A 22,609-nucleotide genomic window follows, 5' to 3' on the forward strand; every position below is an offset into this window, starting at 1 on the left:
ATTTGGGAGGCATGCCATGTCGTTCCTCTCAGGAGTGGTTTATCACCTCAGGCTCCTTGCCACTCCTACTTGTTAAACCAGCATTTTTGGTTCTTGAACGTTGAGTGGGGACACCACACAGCCCTGCTGTTGGGTTCCACCATAAACTCTTTGTTGCAAATCTTAGCTGACCCGTGATGCTATGCGACCGTCCCCTTCACTTTGTCAGCCTTTGATCCCATTCTCCACAGGGGCTGTTTCCAGCCTTCTCTCTCCTCAAATGGGTGTTCTCATCACTTTCCTTTTCATCTTCAACAGATGGCACTGTGTCCTACTCCTCAGAAAGTAGGAGCTTCATGTGGGATCGTTTGTTCCACCTCTGTTGCCTCCAGCCTAATCCACACCCCTGTTGTCTCTCATCAGTTCTGCTGAGGTAGCCCCGCAGCTGACTGGTCTCCCTGCCTCCATTCTGTCCTCCTCTTAGTAGCAAGAGCAGTTGTTTGGACAGTATCAGAAAACGTAACCTTACCCCTTCTTTTATTTTTTCTTTTCTTCACTGTCTGCAAAAATGAAGACTCACTTCCTGTTTTTTCTCTCAGAGTTTTTATTTTGAAAATTTTTGAACCTCAGAAAACTTGTGAGGATAGTAAAATTAATGCCATTGCTCCAGCATCTAGATTCACCAATAAAATAACTAAATGTTGTTATATTTGCTTTCTCTCTCTTTCATGTGTAGATGTGTATATGTCTGTGTATATATATGGATACACACATACCTGAGAGATGAAGCAAATGTAACAAAATTCAAAAATTATACACACATATATACATATATTTGCATTTCTTTGTAGAGTCATTTGAGAATAAGTTGTTGACATCTTGACCCCTAAATACCTACGTACTTTAGCATTTATCTCCTAAGAATAAGAACATTCTCCTCTATAACCACAATACAATCATGACATTTAATATAGATATAATAATATCTAATATAAAATCTATATTCAGTTTTCTCCAGTTGTCCCCAAATTGTCCTTATATCTTCTTCTTTTTTCTTTTTTTCTCTATGTATTAAGGATCCAATGAAGGATCAGACATTGCTTTCAGTTGTCATTACTCTTTGGTCCTTTTAAAATCTAGAATAGTTCTCTACCTTTCTTATTTTGTTTTCATGATATTGACATTTTACAAAATGTCCAAGCCAGTTATTTTCAGAATGTCCTTCCATTTGAATTTACCTGATTGCTTCTTCATGATTGGAATAAAAAGAAATATATTTGCCCCCATCCAATTCCGTTCTTCCAGCATCTCATGGAGGTTACAGTCTGAAGAAGCTGATACCGGGGTCTTAGGTTTGCAGATGAGGAAACTGAAGCATAGGTACATAGTTTGCCTCGGGCAACACAGGAGCCAAGTTTTGAAGGAGGAAGTTACTCTTCAAGCCTGTGGTCCTCTTGAATTCCTTATGAACAGAAGTCATCCTCATTAGCCTCCCCCCCAAAATCTGAGATACCCAGTGGTCCAGTTTTACCACAGGGTTCTACTGAAAGGAAGAACTTCTAGCATCAAATGATTAATTGAAAATGAGGAAACTTCATGGTTTATTTAGTAAGCAAAAAATATGTGTATTCACCCAATGTTCTCAACATGTTTTTCCAACGTACTTCTAGCTCTTATTCCCTGAAGCTCCCCCCAAAACTCCATATTCTCCTTACTTTCAAATTCCTAAAACATTTTCTCAGACTTCAACTCTCTCTCTTTTACACTTTTAGATCAGCTCTTTCTGGGTTCTTAAGGTTTCAGTCTTTCATTGCTCCTTATTCAGAACTTGCATGATAAAAGAGAGCTTACAAATGACCAACAAAGCAGGGTCCCTTCTCCTGGAGGGGAGGGAATGTAGGGGAGGTGGGAAGGAAGACTAAGCATTCATTTTTTCTATGGGTTCCTTTTTAATCTTGTTATTTTTTGATACTTTTTAAGTTACATTATAGTACACAATTTAAATACAGTAAAGTGAACAAATCAGATGTGCATAGCTTGATTAATTATTATGCAACACAGAGCATCTGAGAACCCCCCAGAAGTCTTCCATTCACCCTTCCAGTAAATATCTATTCCCAACTCCCCAAATCAAACACAAATCCCTATCACAACAGATTAATGTTGTCTGTGTTCAAACTTTATGTAAATAGACTCTTATAGTATATGCTCTTTTTTTTTAAAGATTTTATTTTTTTAAGTAATCTCTACACCCAACATGGGGCTTCAACTCATGACCCCAAGATCAAGAGTTGCATGCTCATCCAACTGAGTCAGCCAGGTACCCCTAGTATATACCCTTTTATGTATGAATTATTCAACATTATGTCTATGTTGCAGAACTTTTTCTTTTTCATTATTGTATGGTAGTCATTGAATGAATAATCCAAGATTCATCCATCCTACTCATGATAGACATTTAGGTTGTTTCCAGTATGTGACTATTATGAATACAGCTGCTCTGAGCATGGACAAAAGCTTTCATTTCTGTTAGATATATACCTTGAAATGGAGTTGTACGTTCATTGGATAAAACTGTAGTATCAGTAAATATTGGCAAACTAAAACTTAATATTTGTTTTTCTGTTTCATATACCTAAATCTGTTGTACAGTTTCTCTTTCTTAGTAAGCACCTAATAAAATGGGTTACTATTGAAATGTGGACATTTTGGCCAATATTCTCAAATTAATTAACACACATATAGGAATGTGTTGGTTGTAATAATACTCTCTCTTTATTTACATAGATCATTGATCCTTTTGTTGAAGTTGAAATTATTGGATTGCCAGTAGATTGTTGTAAAGATCAAACCCGTGTTGTAGATGACAATGGTAAGATGATAATCTGTTTCCTTTTAATCAAGAGGCTCTAGAAATAAAATTTGCACTGAAAAGAAAAATTTGTCGATGTAGAAGAGAAACAGATCCCTAAGATTCATAACTGCCATCTGAGTTTATGTTAGTCTTTTAAACACATAAAACTGAGTAAATGTGGGATTGATGCATGGTATGTTTTGGTGGATTTGTAATCTAGGCTCTTAAATTCTTTGCTTTTGAAGCAAAACTTTTTTTCTAATGAGGAGAATTAATGATATTTTAAAGGGCTGGGTTAAAACTTAGGAAAATGCCTCCATTACATTTTTATATTGTTATTTTCATGATGTAAGTTACTTTAGAGCTCTCATTCATGATGCCTGTATGTCTTGATTATTTTTCATTTTTTTTTCTGGAACGTGTAAAACTCTATAAAGGCAAGTGTAGCATGTTCGGGCAAGTTTACTTCTTAATATTCCATGTGGTGGTTGGGCGGCATTCTTGTATTCTGGCCATGATATAAAAAAAGCTTTCTTAACCTAAGCCTCATGGTGTTTGTTCATACATTTGACAAACATTATGGCATACCTATTTTTCTCAATCTCTAGTCATTAATACTCTAAATCTAAACCACAATCTTCAAAACATTTAAGAAATTAGAGGTTCATAGTGAGACCTTAAGAAGAGTTTTTCTTCTTTTTTTTAATTTAAATTCAATTAGCCAACATTTTGTACATCACTAGTTTCAGATTCTTTTTTTTTTTTTTAAGATTATTTTAGTGAGAGAGTGAGTGCGAGCATGAGCAGGGGGAGGGGCAGAAAGAGAGGGAGAGACAATCTCAAGCCGACTCCGCACTGAGTGTGAGCTGGATGCAGGGCTCAATTCCGCCACCCCAAGATCATGACCTGAGCCAAAATCAAGAGTCAGACACTCAACCAACTGAGCCACCCAGGCGCCCCATTAAGAGGAGTTTTTCTAAGTGCTAACTTAAGGAAAGGAATTTGGGGATTCAAGAGTAGCATAAACCTATTACTTTAGGAAATAACATGCTTAAAGGAAGCAGACTTCCTATATTGCATTTTCCCACCAATGGGCATTGTTTTGTTTTTGTTTTTGTTGTTTGTTTGTTTGTTTTTTGTCTCAGAAGTAATTGAGAAGTCATTACTAAGGTAACAAAAACACAATCTCTTCTCTTGTTTAGAAGGGACATTTCAGTGATTTCATTCCATAATTATTTCCTTAGCTGAGGCATTTTAAAGTAAGATTAAGTAGCTGATGCCTCCTGAATACATGTATTTAATAAAATTTATTTTCATTTTTAGAAGAGAAAAACAAACTTAGAGAGTACTTGAATTTTTATCAGTTTATATAATTACTTTATCCAAGAAAATTTTATCAAGAAATAAATGTATTTTTACCTTTCAGAATATGAGTTGAATTACATATCTTTCTATTTATTTTCAATAGCTATGAAAATATATCTTCCATGTATTAAGGTCTTGCTTCATGGGAAGGCACTAGAAAACAATAGTGCACAGTCTAATTTGGCTCTGTAACTAGCTGTGTGACCTTAGGTGCATTATTTTCTCTGCCTATCAATTTTCTCAACTACAAAATGATTTATAAATACTTGCATTTCTTACTTTAAAAAAAGCATTTGCTACTTTTGTAATTTTTAAAAAAATTATATAGTTTTGAAAGCTAATCATAATGTATTTTTTTCTTAATTAGAAAATAAACCACAAAAACCTTGCCTTGCCATCCTTAGAGGATTGCTATAAGAATTAAATAAGATGCTATATGTACAGTAGCAGCACTGAAACCTACATAGCACCTTATAAAATATTCATGGCAGTAGAATCTTTTGTAGGTGAGAAGCAGGATTCTTTATTTTTCTGGCAAGGTGGGAACTCTCTTTCTCTCTTTCTTACTTTTTTTTTTTTTTTGCTAAAACATTATTCTTAGATCACTATTAAAGATATTTTTTGAGCTTATTGAAGCATTCTGAAATTGCCTAAAGGAACTTCCCCTACAATGCAATTTGGGCATCAAAGATTATTAGAATTGATGTAATCATTTACAGGCAGTCTTCCTACCAATTATTTTCTAGCAATGGGGCGAATTCCAAGACTTTATTTCAGTAAGGTATCCTGGAGTGGCTTGGTCATCTTCACGAGTTTAATAACCATTGCAAGCAATTTTCAGTCTGCTTTGCAGATGTTGCTGCCAATTCATTTTTAGCCAAGCCCTTTGCTTTTCTGATTTTTCTCTTCCTATTTCTCTGAGGATTTAACCCTGTGTGGGAAGAAACCCTGACATTTACAGTACACATGCCAGACATAGCTTTGGTTCGGTTCCTGGTGTGGGATCATGATCCAATTGGACGAGACTTTGTTGGACAAAGAACCGTGACCTTCAGCAGCTTAGTGCCCGGTAGGTAGGGGCTGGCCTTTCCTCTCTAGGCTGACCATTCAGTTTTCTTTGGAAGGTTTAATATATGATATGTGATATATATGATATGTAAAATATGTGTTATATGAGTGTTAACATGTTTTGTGAAATGTAAAGAATTATAGTAAAGTCAAGTACTTCATTTAGTTGCACCCATGGGAAAGCCAAATGTAAGTCCAAGTTAAAGGAAACTATTTTCTCTGATTTTCTCAGGCTACCGGCATGTCTATTTGGAAGGACTGACAGAAGCATCTATATTTGTCCACATAACAATCAATGAAATCTATGGAAAGGTGAGAAAGATTGTAGGGCTTAAAGCCACATGTGACAATAATATGGTCCTTATCAAAGTTATTTTTTTGACTAATCGCTTAAAAGGCACATACATCTTGACAAAGTTGTTCTTTAGCAGAAAACTAGGGAGAAGCCCAGCGAGCCCCATGTGGTAAGCCTGTCAGGTCCTGTCCTGGTCCATATGTGCTCCTTCCCTTGTTTTGGGGTGTGGAAAACGCTAATCTCTCATATGGTCCTTTGTTTCACTACAAGAGTAAATATATACTTAAACATTGAATTTTATTTTAAGAAGACCTAGCCGGCTGCAGCAGGAAATGGGGCGTCTCAGATGTCTGACAGATTACTAGTACTAACCGGACTGTGATTCCAGCTAGTGATTCATTCATTTGGTGCCATTGTATTTAGCTGAAAACCTAGAACTCCACAAATGCATCTAAGGCCACCCACAGGACTTTTAAGGGCGTTATAAGGATTTTCTTTTAAGTAATAGACTACAAAAATGTATTCTAGTTTTCTCCTGATGCGACTCTCTTCATTACACAACTCATTTGAGGTTTACAAATCAATAGGCTGTCCTTTAGTCATGCCACGTAATTGGGGACTTGACCCCTGGAATGAATTTCCGGGACCAGGTGTGATTTGGAGGGACTGTAAGTGTCTTGGCTAGCACCTAGGAATGTCCAGTGCTCTATATTAGAAAAGTCTGCATTGCTTGGGGTTTCTCCTATAGAGTTGTAGACATTCTCTGTGCCTTAGCTTCCTCATCTGTAAAGGTAGGGTAAAAATATTACCCATCTCATAAAAAACTACGTTATCCTTAGAAAGCCACCTGCCTGGCATATAGGAAATGCTCAAAAATGTTGGCTAATATTAATATTATTGTCACTACAAGCCAATTTCTAGGGAGTGGACCAGTGCATGCTGAATTAGGGGGTATAATGTTTCTCCTTAGAGCAGTCGGTATGGGAGGGGCACTAAGGATTCTAATTTCTAAGAGTAATGAAGTTTTATTCTATGACTTTGAGTGTTTAGTCCTCGGTTTCTGCCTGTGCTGCTTGTTGTGATGCTTTCTCTGGCATTAAATGCACACAAATGTCAATGACTGAAAATGATTCTTGAACTTCTAGGGATCTCAGGTTAACTAAGTAGTATCTCTAGCATTTATCCTGCTTGAAGGAAACAATAACATTCAGAATTTATTTAAACCTTGAGCCAGAAAGGAATTAAAATACGAAAATGAAAGTGTTCCATAGGATTTCCGTTCTCCTAAATAGATGTCTACATCTAAGTCACATTATATATTACTTTCAAGGTGTATTTGGGTTGGGATGCATAAACCGCAATGTGGCGGTGATGAGTTGAGTAACGAATGAACCTGTGACTAGAAATCACCGAAGGTGGAAGAAAGGGTTTATAGAAGCATATGCATTCTTGTCTTTTGTTGTTACTTGTGCCACTTTCTTGAATGAGCCCAAATTGTGTTCTGTTGTGTTTTGTTTTCTTCCCTTGCAGTGGAGCCCTTTAATACTCAACCCCAGTTATACTATATTGCACTTTCTAGGAGCTACAAAGGTAGTTTCTCAGCATGGTGCCTTGTTCTTGCTGACATATTTCTTTTTAAATGGTTATGGCGGCATGCTCTCTCATATCACTCCATTTCTTGCTTCCCACTTTGAAACATGCATCTGTTGCTTTAAGGTGGCTGAAGTTCATAGCAGTCTGTTAAGTGTGGAAACTCTTCCTATCACCTTGTCATCTCCGGGTAGGAAGCTTGGTTGCAAAAAGGGAAGGCTGCCTCCTCACAAAATAAGGTCAATAAGGCGTGCATGATGTTGTGCAGACATGCTGTGGGCTGCCGTTTTCTTGGTTTGAATAGCCTTCAATGGCTGTACAATTTTGTTTTGCGTCCATTTCTCATGGAGCTGTCATTTAAAAGGCAAGTCGTTGACACAATGGGATTTGCTTAACTTCGCGCTTCCTCCTTTTTTGTCTTCAGAACAGACAGCTCCAAGGTCTGAAGGGATTGTTCAATAAGAATCCCAGGCACGGTTCATCAGAAAACAATTCCCATTATGTTCGGAAACGATCGATTGGAGATCGGATTCTGAGACGCACAGCCAGTGCTCCGGCCAAAGGCAGAAAAAAGAGCAAAATGGGCTTCCAGGAAATGGTAGAGATAAAGGATTCTGTGTCTGAGGCTTCAAGAGATCAAGATGGTGTCCTGAGGAGGACCACGCGGAGTTTGCAAGAGCGCCCTGTCTCTTTGCCTGTTGACAAAAGTCTTCTGGGGGCCTTGTCACTGCCTATGTCTGCAACAGCAAAAGACGCTGAAGGAAAAGAACACTCCCTGGGTAAGATGCTTTAAGTTTCCCTAAGAATAACTCCTTCGAAGCCATATTTTGGTCCCCGATTACCATTATGACCTGGCTGACATTTCATAGTCAAAGTAAAAATACACTAAAAAATAAATAATTTTTCATGTTAGCTTTAGACCAGATTTTAAACTTCAGGGAGAGGGGGAAGAACTATTTCCTAGTCACCTAAAGCCTTAAAATAACATCGACATTTGAAATTGATAGTGAGGGATAAGGGGGACAATCAGGTGTGAAGGTGTGGAGCCCGGGGGTCTGTGAGGTGCCTTCGAGGGAGGTGAAACAGGCAAAACAGGAGCAGAGATCTTGGTTTTCCAAGTGGGTGTAATATTTGCTGATTGTTCTGAGGTTAAATAGAATTTTCCAAGTGGGTGTAATATTTACTGATTGTTCTGAGGTTAAATAGAATTATATTGGTTTTTGTTTTGTTTTTTTAATTGAATAGAGTTGTATTTCTTTCCCCAACATATAACACATTTCCATGATTAGAAATGTTTATGGAGAAAGAAGTCAAGTCAGATGTTAAAAGCAAGCCATCTTCTTCACTTGAGAAATCTTTGCTTCCTCAAGAGGTAGCTCAGGCGATGCTTTCCTATGGCCCCATTTCCCCGATCCCTGGATGTTGGCAGGGAAGGAAGCATGTCCTCGGCGCCTGTCCAGTTACAGTCTCCTCAGCATACAGATCAAGCCTTACTTGTCTTTTCCCCTAATCTGAGCATAATGCTTCACTCATACCAAGAACTTGATAAAGAATAATGCCTGCTTTGCAAGGAACCAGAGGGCTCCTGAGTTGTGTTAGTGACTCTTGCCCCTGCCTTTGGTAATGGAAGTACCAAAACTCTGTCCATTTGATGTCTTCACAACAAGTGTTTTAATTAAATCAGGATCATCTCAGACAAATATAATGTGATACCTGCTTACTTTAGGAAAATTCTCCTTTTATCATACAGTCTAAATTTCAATGTTCTATTTTCTCACAAGCTCCATTTTGCTTATATTGATTTTTATTATAAGATATTCTAGGGAAACAAATGAATTTTTGAATGGCTTATTTGAAGAGAAAAGGGAAGTTTAAAAGTTTGAACACTTGCTAAGAGCAGTGTCAGAGAAGAGATGAAATATGTGCTTTTAAGTTTATTTCAAAATCCCATTTTGGGAGAGAATAAAGTTCCACTCAATAGAAAGAAATACTGCTTAATCCAGAAAGCACTATTGAGTTGATGCATATTTCCTCCCTTTAACAACTTTATAAGTTTGTCATTCTCATTTATATTATATGAGACTTGTGGTAAATATATAACAAACAAAGCCATGCAATGATTCAAGTTATAGCATAGGAAAAAAAATAAGTGGAGAAAATACAGAATACAAAATTCCATATATAATTCTGTCCCTCTAAAAGAGCTTAAAGTAGCTATCTCTGAGTGGTAACATCATAAGATATTTAATATTTTTCTTTATAATTTTTGGATTTATCAAACTTTTTATGATGAATTTTTCTTTAGTTAGGAAGATATTTAATAAGTTAAATAAATTCTTCTTTCTTATATATCCTGACTGAAAACATTAAAAAAAAACAATTAAAATAATTAGAGCAAAAATAATTGAACATTTGATATTGTCTTAGCATTATCCTAAGCATAATGGGGTACCCCAAATTCCTGTGAATTGTGTGTTTTTATAGATTTCCATACTGTGCCTGGTAACTTACTGCCTCTTTTAGGGGAGAATGCAATATGAAATTCGTGTATTAAAAACAAAAATATGATTAAGAAAAAAATTAGAATTAGATATTAACAACGGCATAGAATTGGTGACCGCATCTTTATTTTTACATCTCAAAGTCAATAGATACTGGTATTTTAATACATTTGTTGCACCTTCCAATCTGCTTTAGAAACTGATTAAATTAGTTCTTTTGCCAAAGTGTTTTTTTTTTTTTTTAATAATATGGTTTGCGATTTTTACTAATCCATGTGTAACTTTGAAAGCTTGTAGTATCTTGCTTACAGGTACCACAATACTTTGTTTAACAGAACTGTCTTGTTCTATTTTTATTGCCATGCTTCTGTGTAGTACAAATCTGAATAGGAAACAACTTAAGGTAATCCTCACTGTAAAAGTATGGTAACTCATTGACATTTTTTTTTGACAATGAATATTACATCCTTAGCTGATGTAATAGATACTCAAAGGGAAGCTTCAGTGAAATTCCTATAAATATATTTTACCATTTATTCATCACACAGACACTTTGTTGCAAACCTCTGCAATCCATAACTATATCCTGTCACGATGTAACAGACTTACATTCTCCATTTGTCTGTCTGAAGACAAACATGAGTGTTTGTAGGGCCTACAAAAAGTGATACATGTTACCTAAAATGTTGTTTGTTTCATTCAGCAGAAGATAAGGATGGAAGAAGAAAAGGGAAGGCAAGTATAAAAGACCAGCATTTTCCAAATTTCAACAAAAAGTTATCCTCTTCCTCTAGCGCCCTCCTCCACAAAGAGATTGGCCAAGGGAACTCCACCATTTCTGTTGCCAACACACCAATCCCAGGAGAACAGTTGGGAGAGCCAGGTCTTAAAGGTGGGAGAACCAAATCAAATGTATCAAGTGATGGCCAGGAACAGGAGTGCCCCAGCAAATCCCTCTCCCCAAGGCAGCATTTGGCTCCTGATCCTACAGTTACCCTAACACAGGGTCCATGCGGTGTGAAAACCAAGGCAAATGGGAATGCTGGGGGCTTTGTGGAAGAAAAAAGCACGCTGTCAGGAAGCATTTTTTCTCAGAGCAATCTGGAGATTAAGAACTTGGAAGGGAATTGGGTCAAGGGCCGAGCTGCAACATCCTTTTCTTTGTCAGATGTCTCTACGCTCTGTTCTGACATACCTGCCTCACATTCTACTGCCATTCTGCAGGAGAGTGACATTTCCCATCTTATTGACAATGTCACGTTAACCAATGAGAATGAGCCGGGCAGTTCCATCTCAGCACTGATTGGCCAGTTTGAGGAGCCCCGTGATCAGGCCAACCTCACAGTTGTTTCTCAGCTCCATAGCACCAGTGTCACGTCAAGTCATCCCCCCTTGCCCACCTTGGACCGAAAGATTCCCTTCAAGCATGACTTTTCCACAGGAAAACCCAAGTCATCCTTCCTGTGCTCATCTCCTGCCCTGATTGCATTCTCAAGTCCTGAGACCTCCAAACACTCAACACATGCAGTCTGTGAAACTACCTGCACTCCTGTCCCTAGAGCCAAACCAGATGACAGCCTTCCTGGTAAGGCCAAGACAGGGGTTGTGGAAAACCACCTGCCTGGGTCCTCTAATACTTCTCACTGCTGGTTACCAAAAAGTCCCACCAATGGCAAAGAATGGGAAATGCTGAAGAACCACAGCCCTGTCACTTCCACCGACTTGGCATTGGAGGATGTAATGGCTGAAACCACTGTCTGTTTAAATTCTGCGGAGAGCAGTCTCGTGGAAATGGATGGAGACTCAGAAAATCTGTCCCTAACAACCTATGAATATAGAAGAGAGGATGCAAGTCACCCTGCTTCTCCTTTAAAACCACAGTATGGTCAGGATGTGGCGGAACATTTTCAAAGAGGTTTGAGAAATGGCTACTGTAAAGAGACTCTCCACCCTTCTGTCTCTGAAATATTCAACAATATTCAAGATGTCAAAAATCAAAGTATTTCTTGTCTAGCCTACCAGGGCGCTGGTTTTATGCACAACAACTGCTCAAATTCAGACGCAAAAATGAACCAGACCGGTGTGCCCCTGTCTAGTGATGAAGGCATGCATGCCCCTGCACCCAAGCAGCCCACGCATCCTCCTCTGCCTGCTCTGAAGCTGCCCAGTCCTTGCAAATCCAAAAGTCTGGGGGACTTAACATCAGAGGACATCGCCTGCAACTTTGAAAGCAAGTACCAGTGTATTAGTAAGAGTTTTGTTACAACTGGCATTAGGGACAAGAAGGGCGTGACTGCGAAGACAAAGTCCTTAGAGCCCATAGACGCCCTGACCGAGCAGCTGCGGAAGCTTGTGTCTTTTGACCAGGAAGAGGGCTGTCAGGTGCTCTGTTCAAAGCAGGATGCCAGTCAATTCCCCAGGGCACTGGTCAGAAAGTTGTCATCCAGAAGCCAGAGCCGAGTGCGCAACATTGCCAGCCGTGCCAAGGAAAAGCAGGAAGCCAACAAGCAGAAGGGCGTCAACCCCAGCCACGTGGGCGGAGTGGTTCTGCGAAACAAACCGTCGGCGCCCCTGCCTGCGGGCACCCGGCACTCCACGGGCTCGTACATCGCCGGCTACCTGCGGAGCAGCAAGGGGGGCGGCGTGGAAGGCCGCGGCATCCCGGAGGGGGCGTGCGCTGCCTTGCGCCCCGGCTACGGCGACCCGTTTTGTTCCGATAATTCCATTTTGCAGACCGAGCCCAACAGTGAGGATAAACCAGAAATTTATTTTCTTTTGAGACTGTGAATTACATAAAGCTGCATTTTCAATGTTTACAAGGTATTCTGTAGAATTGTCAGAGTTTTCAGTAAACATGGTCTTGGCTTTGAAATGATTTTAAAATGTATTTTTAAACTTGTATTTTTGGTCTCCCTTTGACTCCATGTGTTCTTCCTGTTTCTGCATTTGTATATATAGATCAGGGTGACATTTCCCTGGTGCGTATGATCTTTCTCCCCTGAAGTGTAAACGCTCTCAGTATGAAATATGTGCATGCCTTGGTTGTGAAACTTCTCCGCAGCTTGGGTTACGATGTCCGTCTGTTTCCCCACCACACTGTCTACTCTCAGTCCTTAGATCAAAGTCACAAATGTACTCAGTTTTACTAATTGTTGAGGTCATTAAGAAACTTTGCAAAGGACAAAGGGATACATTCTTTATTTTAAAGCCATTATCATCATTCCTAGTTTTCCGTCTTCCTTGAGAAGCCCAGATGCATTTTTATAACTCAGTTAAAAGAAGATTAAAATAGTTACCCTACCTTTTAAGATTGCTCTACCCCGTGCAGAATGAGTTCAAAGGAGATTGGTAGCTCCCCCCCCCCCCCCCCCCCCCGCCCGCCAACACACACCCTCTCATTTTTGAGTAGGCTGTGAGGGTATGAGGATAAAGCAAACTTCTGTATATAAAGACAAAATTGTTTGTTTAACATAAATTTTGTTACATATTTTTGCTAATGGCTTTGTATGTAACAAGAACACAGTCGCCAAGCTATTTGTTGTACTTTTGAATTTTCTGATTAAATTATAGACTGCAAATCATGGCTTTCCGAATGAGGGACTTCTGTCAGACACTAACAGTAAGAGTAGCACAGATTAGAAACACCCCCAAAGCTGTCAAGCAAAAAAAAAGAAAAAAAAATATTTTCTCATAATAAAATCCAAGTAAATAGATAATTAGAAGAAACCTTTTCCCTTCATGGAGCCGAGTAACTATATTTTAGTACCAACATACATTATTTTCACTGTGAATCCATTTTTTTATTCCATGTTCAGATGTCCCTCTTTGCTTTTTTGTAATATTAACTGCAATGATGTTCTTGGAATTCATGGAAATATAATTAAAGCAGATTTTTAAGCACTTGGTGAATATTTTTTCCAACTGAAGTTCATACGATGACTGCTGAGTAAGGGACCCAGAGCACTCAGAACTATTTTCCTTTTCATCTCTTCGCAGAAGAAGAGATAGTTTCTACAGGGGATAGTTTTAAGCAGCAATTTATGTCTCTGAGTGTTTTCATTAGGCTTTAAAGACCATATTTGTAAGGTGACTTGAAAAGAAATCAAATGTAATGAGTTTCTTTGCATTTTGTGTTGATATTGCTAGTTTAAAAATAATTCTTCCCAAATCCTGCCCTGGGGATGGGGGCAGCCAAGATGCTGTGTTTGGCAAATCAGACCACTTGAAGGCTTGTCATATGAGGGAAGAGTGGGGAGGAAAGCAATCAGACCCTGATTACCCTCAGTCCCCAACTCTGAACTTTGCCCCAATGCTGAGGATCTTCCTCTCCTTGGACAAACCCTGGGATGCTCGTTGGGGCAGGAGTGTAATGGTGAAAGGGAGAGGGACCCAATTTCATTCCCTTTCTGAACCTGAGAGACTTTTGGCTTCTTGGGGGTTCGGAACCCACAAAGTTCTATCCTTAGGTCTTGGCTTGTTTTTAAAGAGATTGACATGATGTAAAGTTGCTGAAATTCATTTGCAAAAGGATAGAATTTAGCTGCCTTGTTTGGTGGGATCAGTATTCTTTAAGAAAAAATCCAGGAGTTTACATTTGGATGTCAACCTTATTTCAGAGTGATTTAGTAGTGACATAAATCATTGGTGCCAAGTGTAATACAAGTATTCTTCTACTGATAGGACTTAGGAAAAGAGGAGAGAGTGACTTCGTGATTACTGTTTGGAGATTGCTAATAAAGAAGAGGAAGCAGTGATGCTTAAATTTTAGTACAAGCTTTCAGTGTTCGGATTGGACTCCTGATCAGGGTTTCACTTGTTTGGAGGACAGATCAGGGACTCGTCAGTCCCAAGGAAATCACACAGCAAGTGAGAGCTCAAGCATATATTAACAGGTTTTCTAATTTTTCTTTTGAGACCTAGCAGGGAGCCCGAATCTCTGCAAAGTCTGACTAGAGCAAGCCCTGTGAAGTGTCAGAGTTTCCCACTTGACTCCTTTCTTAGAGGCTAGATAGATAGACTATTCCAAGGCTGAGCAGCAACAGGTGGCTGGGAGAGTTGCTTGCAACAGTAGCAATATCCACAGAGGGTGGAAGTAAAGCTTCTTAATATTTATATTAAACCACCTTAAAACCCTTTAGTGGATCCCCGTGATGTATGAAATAAGGTTCCATAGCCTTGCATATAAGATCTTCTTTGATTTGGTGCCCTTGTCTGTTTTGGTCTCCTCTGCCTTAGAATGCCCTTTCCTCCTTTGCTCACTACATTTTCCAAGATGTATCCTGGAGGATCCTTTATTCTAGAGAGCCTTTTCTGATTGTCATCTCCTTTTCCCTAGTTATACCCAATCCATTAGGAATTACCCAAATTTGCCAGGGGGAGGGGGGCTTCGATTCCACTCAATGTATCAATCTGTTCACATGTCTGTTTCTTCCACTAGACTTAGACTTCTCTGAGGACAGGGGTTGTACCTTGTGCCTTTTTCCTAGCTCCAGGCCTGTACCTATTTGCATTGGGTAAGTATTTGATAAATTGGTGAATAAGAGAACTTGAGGAAAATGTGAAAGAAACCATGTATCTAACATCCGTTGTGTGCATGGGAGGAGGAAGAGGTACAGAATCTTGTTCCAAGTCATTTGAATGGGGATGGCTGAGTTTATCTTTGTTTTCCTTTAATTTTCTTATCTCCTTGTTTCCGTCCAGCCCTTCCTTCTTTTTCTCTCCCTTTTATTGTAGTATCTATTTGGTCATTTACCATGAGTAAGAGTAGCTGATTTTTTGGGAAAGTATTATGCAACTTAAAAATACTTATAGGTGGCACATCTCATTTGGTCCTTACAGCAGTTTCACAAAGACATGAAGTTATCTCCATTTTATAGATTCCGAAAATGAATCTCAGTGAAAATGTGATTTGCCCAAGGTCATGCCTTGGCTAGGAAATAGCCAAGCAAGGTTAATCCAACTCCTACATTGGTCCTCTTTCTCCTACCTACCATTGCTTTTCCTGAAGCCTTTAATAAACATTTAGTGACACCTACTCTGGGCTAGGCCTTCATCTGGGTGCTAGCATTCCAGCAATAGGGATTTGTCTCTAGGGAGCCACAAGCTGATAGAGATGCTGAGACGTAATATATTGGTTTTGTTCCAAATGTCCAAACACTTAGAAACTTACTACATATGGTAGTTGAAAATATAAGGAAAGAATTATAAGGTTATGTTGCTGTACATATGATATCCATGAATACCCCACTTTAAAAAACTAATAAGTTTTATTTTTTAAGCAGTTTTAAATTCACAGCAAAATTGAGCAGGAGGTACAGAGATTTCCCATATACCCTTCCCTCATACACACAACTTCCTCCACTATTTACATTACCCACTACAGTGGGTACATTTATTATACTTTATAACCCACATTGACACATCATTATCCCTCATAGTTTGCATTAGAGTTCACTCTTGGTATTGCACATTCTGTGGGTTTTGATGAATGTATACCAAGTATCCACCATTGTAGTATCATACAGAATAGTTTCAATGCCCTAAAAATCCTTTGTGTTCCGCCTATTCATTCCTACCCCCACAAACCCTGGAAACTATTGTCTCTTCACTGTCTCCATTAGTTTTACCTTTTTTATAATGTCATATACTTGGACTCACATAGCATGTTCATACTGGCTTCTTTCACTTAGTAATATGCATTTAAATTTCTTTCATGTCTTTTCGGGGTGTGATAGCTCTTTTTAGTGCTGAATAATATTCCATTGTCTGGATGCACCATAGTTTATTGATTTACCTACTAAAGGACATCTTGGTTGTTTCCAAGTTTCAGCAATCGTCAGTAAATGTGCTATAAATATCCATGTGCAGGTTTTTTTTTTTTTTTAAGATTTATTTGTTTTAGAGAGAGAGAAAGACTGGGCACATGAGCAGGGGTGGGGGGTGGAGGGAAAGGGAGAGTAGCAGACTCCACTGAGTGCAGCGCCCAACAAGGGGCTGGATCTCACCACCCTGAGATCATGACCTGAGCTGAAACCAAGAGTTGGGTGCTTAACCAACTGAGCCACCCAGGCGCCCCGTGTGCAGGTTTTTGTACAGACATAAGTTTTCAGTTCAATTTGGTAAATACCAAGGAGCATGATTACTAGATCCTATGGTATAAGAGTATGTTTAGTTTTGTAAGAAACTTCCCAATTGTCTTCCAAAGTGGCTGTACTACTTTACATTCCCGCTAGCAATGAAGAAGGGTTCTTATTCCTCCACATCCTTGCAACTATTATTATTTTCCTTCAGTATTGAGTTGGTTGTTCTGGGTCTTCGGATTTTCATATAAGCTTTAGAATCAGTCTGTCAATGTCCACCAAACAACTTTCTGGGATTTTGATTGGGATTATGTTGAATCTGTAGATCAAGTTGGGAAGAACTGACATGTTGGCAATATTGAATCTTTCCATGAACATGCAATATCTCTCCATTTATTTCATCCTCTTTAGATACCTTTCATCAGAGTTTTATTGTTTTTCTCATATAGATCTTCTACATATTTTGTTAGGTTTATACCTAAGTTTTTCATTTTTGGGGGGGGTGCTAATATAAATGGTAGTATATTTTTAATGCCAAATTCCATATGTTCATTCCTGGTGGAAGGAAAGCAGTTAACTTCTGTATATTAACCTTGTATCCTGCAACCTGGCTGTAATCCCTTATTAGTTCCTAGAGGCTTCTCCCCTACCCCAATTCTTTCAGATTTTCTAACATAGACAATCATGTCATAAAACAAAGAGTTTTATTTCTTCCTTTCCTATCTGAACACTTTTTATATTGTTTCCCTTTCTTGTCTTATTTCAATAGCTGGGACTTCCAATACAATATTGAAAAGCAGTGGTAAGAGTGGACACCCTTTCCTTATTCCTCGTCTTAGCAGGAGAGTTTTGATTTTTTTCACCATTGTGATCTTAGCTGTTGGTTTTTGTAAGTGTTCTTTATCAAGTTGAAGATGTTCCCCAATATAGGGAACTATATTTATATATATTCCTAGTTTTCTGAGAGGTTTTTTTTTTTTTTTATTATCATGAATTGGTGCTGGATTTGGTCAAATGCTCTTCCTGCATCTGTTAATATGACCATGTGATTTTCTTTAGCTTGTTGATAAGATGGATTACATTAATTGATTTTTGAATGTTGAACCAGCTTTGCATACCTGGCATACATCCTACTTGATTATAGTGTATAATTCTTCCCATACATTGTTGGATTCTATTTGCTAATATTTTGTCAAGGATTTTTACATCAATGTTCATGACAGATATTAAGTGAGATATTAGTCTATCGTTTTTGAATGTCTTGTCTGGTTTTGGTATTGGGGTAATAGTGGCCTCATAGAATGAGTTAGGAAGTATTCCCTCTGCTTCTATCTTCTGGAAGAGATTGTAGAGAATTGGTAAAATTTCCTTCTTAAATGTTAGAATTCACTGGCAAACCCGTCTGGGCCTGGTGCTTTCTGTTTTGGAAGGTTATTAATTATTGGTTCAATTTCTTTTTTTTTTTTTTAAGATTTTTATTGATTTATTTGAGAGAGAGAGAGAGAATGTGAGGGGAGAGGGGCAGAGGGAGAAGGAGAAGCAGAATCCCTGCTGAGCAGAGAGTCTGACATAGGGCTCAAGCCCAGGATCCCAGAACCCCAGGATCATGACCTGAGCCAAAGGAAACCGCTTAACTGACTGAGCCACACAGGCGCCCCTATTGGTTCAATTTCTTTAATGAATATAGATTTCTTCTTTGATTTCTAGGTTACTTAGAAGTGCGGTGTTTAATTTTCAAGGACTGGGGATTTTCCAACTGCTGATTCCTAGTTTAATTCCATTGTGGTTTTTAGAGCAGATATTATATGATATTTATTCTTTAAAATTATTAAGATGTATTTTATGGTTCAGAATGGTGTCTGTCTTGATGAATTTTCATGTGAGTCTTGAGCAGAAAGTGTAATCTTTTGTTTTTGGATGAGGTAATCAGTAAACGTCACTTATATCCAGTTGATTCATGGTGTTGTTGAACTCGATGTCTTTATTGATTTTCTGCCTATTGGATCTGTCCATTACTGATGGGGAAGTATTAAAGTCTCTAACTATAATAGTGCATTCATCTCTTTCATTTTTTTCCTCATGTATTTTGATGCTCTGTTGTTAGGTGAAAACACACTAAGGATTATTACATCTTCTTGGGGTACTGACTCCTTTATTATTATGTAATGTCCATTTTTATCCCTGATAACTTTTCTTGCTTTGAATCTGCTCTATCTGAAAGTAATATAGCTATTCTTGCTTTTTAAAAAATTAGTGTTAGCATGGTATATCTTTCTCTTTTCCTTTACTTAGATCTATATGTGTTTTTATATTTATAGTGGATTTTCTTATAGACAACATAGAGGTGGGTCTTTTTTTTGGATCCACTATGACAATATCTTTTAATTGGTTCACTTAGATCATTGACATTTAAAGTAATTATTGATATAGTTGCGTTAATATCTACCATGTTTGTTACTGTTTTCTATTTGTTGCCCTTCTATTTTGTTCCTATTTTTGTCTTCCACACTTTTTTTTTTTCGCCTTTTGTGGTTTTAGTTTTAGCATTTTATATGATTCTATTTTCTCTTTTTTACTTCTTTTAGTAGCTTCCCTAGAGTTAGCAATATACATTTACACCTAATTCACTTTCAGGTAACACTATATTTCACAGGTAGTGTGAGTACTTTATAATAGCAAAATAATTCTAATTCCTCCCTGTCCCTGGTATCATTGTTGTCATTCATTCCACTTATAGATAAGCATACATAAGCACATATACATACATATATATATATACATATATATTTACATATACACACACATAGACACATAAGCATACATAATTGAAAACATTGTTGCTATTATTATTTTGAACAAACTTAATTGTTACATGAACTAAGAATAAGAAAAGTAAGTTTTTACTCTCTCTTCACTTATTCTCTGATACTCTCCTTTTCTTTATGTAGATTTGAGTTTCTGACCTATATAATTTTTGTTTGTCTGAGAAAGTCTTTATTTCTTCACTTTTGAAGGATAATTTATAGGGCACAGAATTCTAGTTTGATAGGTTTTCTCACTTAACACTTTAAATATTTCATTCTACTCTCTTTTTGCTTGTATGGTTTCTGGGGACACATTGGATGTAGTTCTTGTATTTATTCCTTTATAAGTAAGGTGTTTTTCCCCCCTCTGGCTTATTTCAAGATTTTTCCTTTATATTTGATTTTCTGCAGTTTGAAAGCCAAGGTATAGGTGTTTGTTTGTTTGACATTTATCCTGCTTGGTGTCCTCTGTGCTTCCTGAATCTGTGGTGTCTGACATTTAATGGGAAATTCTGTCATCATTGTTTCAAATGTTTCTTTTGTTCTTTTCTCTCTTTCTTTTCCTTCTAATATTTTCATTATGTGTATATTACACCTTTTATAGTTGTCCTACAGTTTTTGGATATTCTGTGCTCTTTTTTGTTTTTAGTTTTCAATCTTTGTTCTCTTTTCAGTTTGTGAAGTTTCTGTTGTCACATTTTCAAGCTCCAAAGATGGGCTTCAGTGAGCCCATCAAAGGTGTTTCTTGATCTCCAGGATTTCTCTTTGATTCTTTCTTAGAATTTCCATCTCTCTCCTTATATGTTCTTACTCTGTTTTTGAATGTTGCCTACTTTTCCCATTAAAGCTGTTAGCATATTAATTACATTTTTTTTTTTTTCAAATTCCTCTTCCAATAATTCCAACATTCCTGTCATATCTGACTCTGGTTCTGATGCTTGTTTATGTCTCTTCAGACAGTATTTTTTTGCCTTTTAGTATACCTTGTAATTTTTGGTTGAAAGGTGAACATGATGTACTGGGTAGTAATAGGTCTTTAGTCATATGATGGTAGTGTGTGGGTGGGTGGTGGAATCATTCTATAGTCCTATGATTAGGTCTCTGGCTTTTGATAAGTCTTGCCCCTGGGTGGTGAACTTCACCAGTACTTCTCAGTATTTCTCCTCCCCTCCCTTAGGTGGGACAGGATGGTTAGGTGGGGCTGGAGTTGAGTATTTCCCTTCCCCCTGGTTGGTTATGCTCTAATAAAACCCAGCAGGTTAAGTTCAGGTAAAATAGTTTCTCCTAAGGACAGTCTTGTTAAGAAGAACAGAACCCTCTGGAATATTACAACATGGTTTCTTTCCCCTTCCATAGCTGGAATCTTGAGGGGATTTTTCTCCAATATTCCTGGTAGAGCTCTTGGAGGTAAGACTCCCAGAAGTGTGGGACCCTTCTATGACTGGGTCCCCCTGGAGATTTTAACTGTCAGATCTGTCCACATTGAACCTGCAGCAGTTCATCAAGTACAGCTCAGGTTTTCCTACCCTGGCACCCATTCCCATGGAGGAGGTGTCTGCTAATGGGTTTCTGTTCTGCTAAGTTGTGATTTTCTGTGTTCACCTGTGTGTTCCTCCAATTTTGGGGGCAGTTTGCTCTGTGACCTCGCTTCTCTGCCAGATCTAAGAAGAGTTGTGGATTTTTCAGTTTGTTTAACTTTTTACTTGCTGTTGGGATGCAGCAGGTGACTTTTAAGCTCTTTACATGTTGACTGGAAACTGAGAGTCCTGAATTGCTCACTTTTTTCTAAAAATGAAAATATTTGACATCCTTAGCTCAGGATCACAGAAAAATTACCTATGACGAAATCTAACACACTAACATTTTGTTGGGGGGAGTACATTCTCAGAGAAGAAAGAATGAGGTTAAAAGGGAATTGAGGCAGAAAAGGAAGGAGAGAAATTCAAAGAATGAGTTACTAGAAGGTCACAGCTTCACGACACAATCAACCAGATGCTTAGATTTGCAGGATGTCTCCAGAGAAGCCCTATGGAAAGACTGCATCTCAGAGGAGTCCCTTGAAGAGAAGGAAGGGTGGGAAATAAATCTCCTGATGTCCTTTCCATCTACTTTTTTTCTGTGGTGAAGTCTACCCTACAAAGCATTAACTTCTTGTGTGTCCAAGTTGTGTTATGCAGCCACTGGGGCAGCCAGAGCCTCTGGCCTGCAGTGCAGGAGTCTCTCCATGTCAGTTCAGGCTACATAATGGAATCCTCAGTGTATGATGGCAACAACAGTGGCTGGAACTTAACCACTCTAGGAATATCTTGAATAGCTGGAAGCATTGCAAATGGTTGATGCCTGTGCAGGGATGAGTGGATCTAGGGTGATATGTAAATTGTGTTTCTTACACTACATCCCTTGCACCAGTCAGATTTACTTGAATCCTGTTATAATATCCCAGACCTTGTGTGAGGACGAAATGTTTTCTTTTCTCTACTTCCTTAAGATGAGTGGTGAGATGCAAGGCCAGTCCCTCTAAGTAGTAGTCACTTTCAGTCCCTTAAACTTAAGATTCAGAGGGGATTAGCAAACCAAACTCTAGTCCTCACTGCTGCAGTTGGACCCAGGGTCATAGCTGATAGTCATCAGCTCCCTCACTTGTCAACCATTCTAGTTTCTCTCACCTTCAGTTAGCATTTCAGCTGCCATCTGTTACTTGCCTGATAGATTGAACCCTTGGTTGTTTTCCTTTGATCAGGCAATAGTTGCTCTGAGTGTCCATTTACAACTGTCATTGGGCACAGAATCACCAAGAGAGTGAGTCTCAGTGAGTCCTATCGTCCAGATGTACTCGTCTTTGCCCCATTTTGTAACAACAACCCTAGCTTCTCGTAATAGTCAAGGTCAATTAAACCAGTCTGTACAGTAGTTCTTTTTAAAAAATTTTTTTATTGTTATGTTAATCACCATACATCATTAGTTTTTGATGTAGTGTTCCATGATTCATTGTTTGTGAGTACAGTAATTCTTTTCTTGCTTGTCCACTAGCATGAGGAGTTCCAAGTGGTTTAATTCCAGTTCAGTGAAATATT

General features: G+C 38.3%; 1 protein-coding gene across 2 annotated transcripts in view; it reads left to right on the plus strand.

Annotated features, from left to right (window-relative positions):
* PLCH1 (phospholipase C eta 1) overlaps positions 1–12,439 on the plus strand; it is a 173,562-nt gene extending 161,123 nt beyond the window's left edge. The window contains exons 18-22 of one of the 2 annotated variants that reach the window (XM_021702587.1): positions 2,767–2,851; positions 5,121–5,267; positions 5,499–5,578; positions 7,576–7,930; positions 10,356–12,439. In XM_021702587.1, coding sequence (XP_021558262.1) covers positions 2,767–2,851; positions 5,121–5,267; positions 5,499–5,578; positions 7,576–7,930; positions 10,356–12,439 — 2,751 coding nt within the window. The remainder of the gene's footprint in view (positions 1–2,766; positions 2,852–5,120; positions 5,268–5,498; positions 5,579–7,575; positions 7,931–10,355) is intronic. The other variant, XM_021702588.1, reaches the window with a different exon arrangement.
* Positions 12,440–22,609: the final 10,170 nt, after the last annotated feature.

The sequence above is a fragment of the Neomonachus schauinslandi genome, chromosome 1 (assembly GCF_002201575.2).
Source record: "Neomonachus schauinslandi chromosome 1, ASM220157v2, whole genome shotgun sequence".
NCBI classification, from domain to species: Eukaryota; Metazoa; Chordata; class Mammalia; order Carnivora; family Phocidae; genus Neomonachus; species Neomonachus schauinslandi.